Genomic DNA, 5,194 nt, shown 5'->3' on the forward strand with positions numbered 1-5,194 from the left:
GTATTAACTTATTTGTACTCATAAAATTTTAATCGTTGAATGAACAAATATGCGATTAGAATGATAATAGTTTTCTAAAATTAAATGGGTGATTAATTGAATATTATAATCTAGCGGATAGAATTAATCAAAAGAGAAGATCTAATTGTCGAAAATGTAAGAGTACAAAAAAATTTACACTCATAAAGGTATAGTAACTAGGCTCACTCTCTCTCTCTCTCTATATATACATATAAACATTTTGTTTTTCCTCTTCTCAATTCTCTCTCTCTCTCTCTCTCTATATATATATATTATATCTTTTTCCAAAGAAACTTGTCACCCCCCTCTCCACCACCACCCTCTCTCCATTATAAACATCCTCATCTCTCTCTCTCTCTCTCTCTCAAATTAAGCTCATTGCAACAGCAACTAAAAACTAAACCCACTAATGGGTCTCTCACCATCTCTCTCTCCATAGAGTTAGAGAGGGAGAGAGGGAGAGAGAGGTGTACGCACGTACGAGGGTGATATCGATATTGAAGCTGATATGGTGGTTGACGGTGGTGATGATCAGACTCAAAATCAGAATCAGGATCAGATGATGGCCGGATGGGTGAGTGGGCTGGTGGAGGAGAGGGGTTTCTTCGAGGGGTGCGGGGCCCACCAGCGCCGGAAGAAGAGCGAGAAGAACATCTTCTGCCTCCGCTGCTGCGCCTCCCTCTGCGCCCACTGCACCCCTGCCCACCCCTCCCACCCACTCCTCCAGGTGCAGTACGTTCTTTTAAAACAGTGCAATACCATATTCTACAGCACTTTTATGAAAAGTACGATCTTAAATTTTCACCCAATTTGTAACGACTACATATTTTTATGTACATACTTTTATGATCCTATGTTTTGGTATTTGAAACAAGTTTTCGCTAATTGTTTGCTGAATTTAATTATTAAAACATAGGTTTTCTGTGCTTTTGTGTGTGTGTGTGTGTGTGTGAGTTCAAATTGCCAAAACATAATAAATTGAAGGCCAAAAAAATTCAATGCAACAGGTTTACACTCTTGCCCCTCTGAATGTAGGAGAATTTTCCCAAAGAGTACATGTGTCAGAGGGGTATAATTGTCTTTCCACTTATGTCCTTCCCTTCTAATTAATCCTCTCAATTCAAATTTTGGGCACATCTTTGTTGCCACTGTAAATTAAGGGAAATTATAAATTTGATTTACAAGGGGCCTCAACTATAGGCCAATTTGAAATGTACGCTCCATCAATTTTATTTTATTTTGTTTTTGGAAAATGGCATCTTCTCGACTTTGATTTATAGTAATTTAGACTATTTATTTTTCATTAAATTGAGGATTTATTAAAACTAAGAACTCTATTAACACTCTACTGACCGCAACAGTTGAAATTATTTTACGACGATTAAATTTAACATAATCATTGATAAAACTAATCTAATATTTTCTGAAAATATAGGTGAGAAGATATGTCTACAACGACGTGGTTCGATTGGATGATCTTGAGAAGCTCATCGACTGCTCCTATGTTCAGGTACGTACTCTGAAACATCTATTATTTTTCAAGTTGAATTAAACAAAACATATATTTTGGTACGTAATTAATTAACTACGAAGATTAATTATAACATGTCTCCATTTTTAACTTTATAATTTTTTTTAACACAATTAATTAATTGATGCAGCCGTACACCATAAATAGTGCCAAGGTGATATTTCTGAAGCCGCGGCCTCAGTCGCGGCCTTTCAAAGGCTCTGGTAACATTTGCTTGGCCTGCGATAGGATCCTTCAAGACCCCTTCCATTTTTGCTCCCTATCATGCAAGGTACTTTTTTTTTCTTTAATTAATTTAATTCTTGGTAACGATGTACAAAATCTACGTCGCAAATCTTAAAACAATAAATATTCTTAATTTGAAAACGATTTATCTAGTTTTAAAATTTCGATCTTACTATCATATATAGTTTATCCAATTGTGAGGTTGTGAAATTATAGGTTGATCATGTAATGGCACAAGGTGGGGATGTGACAAGCATTTTACTCCGGTTCGACGAGTCGGAGTTCAACATGTTGCATTTCGAGAGTTTCCCGATGGAGGGGTCCGATCTCGTGGACGACGGCGACCGGAACACGCACAATTCGATCCTCGAAGAAACCTTTCGCTACGGGGACTGCTCGGGCTCGAGCAGCGGCTCGCGGGGGGTCGCGGTGGTCGAGGTTCCAAAGAGGAAGAAGGGTAGGGGATTTTTCCCTCATGTTAATGTTCTCTCTATGAGCAGTAGGAGGAAGGGTGCTCCTCAACGATCTCCTCTCTCTTAACATTGGCCAATAATTTAATTGGGCTTTTATTTGCATATATATACATATATTAATATATACGTCTGCAAATATGCAAAATCATGCATGTGATTTTATATATATATATATATATATAGAGTTGAGCTAGAATACTCTCGATAGTAAGCGGGCCATTTTACTATCGAGTTGTTTTCGATGATAGAGCTTCCAAATTGACAATCGGCTCCGTTGAACATGATCTATACTACTTAAAGTGTTTAGAAATCAAATTTCAAATCTTTTCGACATCATTTGCCTAATGATCAAAGGGTTTCAAAATTTGTAATTTTAATGGTGGATAAGAGACGTTTTCTCGTTTAACGGTGTAAAAATATCCAAATCAATTGAATTTTTGTTAGAAAATTCTTTAAACTATTTAAAACAAGATCTATACTCTTGATCTTGATTACAAGACTCCTATCATCATTTTTTAAAGAATATTCATTTTCAACCATTCATTTTCTGTTCACTAGATGGATAAAAGAACAATATCGAAAGTGCGTGAAATTTGATTTCTAGGTAGTTTAAATGGTTTAGATCATATTTAACGGAGCCGATCGTCAATTTGGAAGCTCTATCATCGAAAACAACTCGATAGTAAAACGCCCCGTTTACTATCGAGAGTATTCTAGCTCAACTCTATATATATATATATATATATATATATATATTTCTGGTGTCAGTATTTATATGTCTAAATGCAAGCGAAGCGAATATGATTATGAGACTAATGAGGAATATATATATGCATTTGCACAACTTGGCATATTTGCAGTAGTCAATGTGCAAAAAAAAAAGGGAAAAAAAAAAAACTCAAACTTAATTCAATTATTATCATGTGGTTTTAGTGTGCATAGCTTTGTGAAATTTACTAGTACATAGATCCTCCCCAAAATGCCCATATCCATGAGGGGACAGAATGGGCATTACATTAATTGCTGGGTCTTGAGTTTGTATTTCCATTATTGAGTAGGGGGCTCGAGTGGACCATTTTTGGAGCTCACTGTGGCTACTAATTTTGTATTGGTGGAATGGAATTAATGCATCCATATATGCTTCTATATCTATTTTCATCATATAATTCTCTTGAGCTTAAGTTTTTCTTGTACTTGGTCATTTTCCATACTAGCTATTTCTTTTGACCAACACTTCCTCCTATACTGTATAACTCAATCCTCACACACACGCGCGTGCGCACATATATACGAAGCTGGGTTGAAATACTTCTAATAATATTAAATTATTTATATTTATGAGTTTTCAGTCCTTGAATGAAGTACTGCGAGGTTAGAATATATGATAGTGATTCCTCTAGAGTTAATGGTGATTAATTGGATATATAGTGTGATCAAAGGAGTAAGATTCAATGGTGGAAAAGTCGCCGGCACCAAATGCATGGTGTATCTATATATAGATGGAGAGTACTCGGGCACTATACTATTATAAGTATGATTTGCCTTCGTATTCATAAGTCATTTTCGATAACGGAGCCTTTGAATCGACGATTCTTACCGTTAAACATAATTTATTGTATAAAATATTTTAAATACCAAATTTTATAATATTTTGGTATCATATATTTTACGATCAAATTAAAGGGCCTCAAAATTAACTTTTTAACTGCCATTTTAGGGAATTTTTTAGTTAACGGTGTAGAAAATCAAAATTATTTCAATTTTTGATAGAAAATTTTACCCACTACATAAATTAAGGTGAATTACTCGGAGCTTGAACTCAAGAATCATGTCCGCTGTGACGGCCCACTTTTTGGAAGTCATTCATTCTAGAATTACTCTAGCCCTAGCACGTTTAACTCTATTAATCTTTTCAGCCTAGCGACTACAAAAAATATTATAGTCGAGTTAAGAATTTTAGTCATATTATATTTCATAATAGAACTATTTAAAATCTCACATTTTTTATTTGTAAAAAATTATTTTTATTATTATTTTGAGAGATAAGTAGCACGCAACTCGTTTCGTTTATTTCATTTAGAACTAAACTTAGCTAGAAAATGTGGATCAATTAAGATTCGAACTTGGGCCCTCAGGTACCAATTACCAAGCTCTTTGCCACTTGCTATAGGGACAGCTGGTAAAATTATTTAATTTTTACAGTTCATTTTGTACCAACTTAATGAACTGCTGAAGCACTCTATATGGTGTAAAAGAAAGTATAGGATTACATAGTATACAGAGTATATAAGAAGTGTATGTATATGTGTATATGTAGCTTGATGTTAACTTAGTGGGAGGAAAAGGGATACAGTAATATTTGATCTATGACTGATCGTTTCTAGAGCAAGTGATAAAGAACTTGATGGTTGGTACCCGAGATCCCAAATTCGAATCATAGTTGATTCACATATCTAGCTAAGTTTATTTTTTAATGAAATAAAACGAACCAGATAGCGTGCCATCTATCTCTGTAAAAAAAAAAAAAAAATAATAATAATAATAATATCTGATCCCTACGAAGCCATAATTAATGTAGAGAGAGAAAGAGAGAGAGAGAGGCTAATTATTATTGTAAAATATTATCACCTCGAAATGCATGGTTTTTATCTTTCTGCTGCTACTGCAACTAGCAGTTTTTTTTTTTTTTTTTTTTTTTTTTTTTTTTTTTTTTTTCTCTTTTTGCTTCTTGTCATTATTGGAGCTTGTAATGCAATAATGCCAGAAATAATCGTAGTAAACAAGAACNCCCTCTTTTTTTTTTTACCAATTATTGTTGTCCTCGAGTTTTTTTTACTTTTACTTTAAATTGTGACTTATCCTTAAGTTAATTTTTACAGTTTTTAAAATATTTTTTCCCCTTAATTAAAGTCACTTTTTATTTTCTTAACCCCTCTCTCTCTCT

General features: G+C 34.1%; 1 protein-coding gene across 1 annotated transcript; it reads left to right on the forward strand.

The window, feature by feature from the left end:
* On the forward strand, window positions 495-2,364 carry LOC109720188. Its single transcript, XM_020247106.1, has 4 exons — window positions 495-748; window positions 1,457-1,531; window positions 1,683-1,823; window positions 1,994-2,364. The coding sequence occupies exons 1-4, from the start codon at window positions 530-532 to the stop codon at window positions 2,315-2,317; spliced, it is 759 nt and encodes a 252-aa protein (XP_020102695.1). The 5' UTR covers window positions 495-529; the 3' UTR covers window positions 2,318-2,364.

This window comes from Ananas comosus, linkage group 14 (genome assembly GCF_001540865.1).
Source record: "Ananas comosus cultivar F153 linkage group 14, ASM154086v1, whole genome shotgun sequence".
NCBI classification, from domain to species: domain Eukaryota; kingdom Viridiplantae; phylum Streptophyta; class Magnoliopsida; order Poales; family Bromeliaceae; genus Ananas; species Ananas comosus.

Excerpts from the sequence above, each read along its gene's own strand:
- LOC109720188 (XM_020247106.1), top strand. The coding sequence starts at position 530 with ATGGTGGTTGACGGTGGTGATGATCAGACTCAAAATCAGAATCAGGAT. Across the intron at positions 749-1,456 it reads CCTCCCACCCACTCCTCCAG|GTGAGAAGATATGTCTACAA; the intron begins GTGCAGTACGTT and ends CTGAAAATATAG. Across the intron at positions 1,532-1,682 it reads TCGACTGCTCCTATGTTCAG|CCGTACACCATAAATAGTGC; the intron begins GTACGTACTCTG and ends TAATTGATGCAG.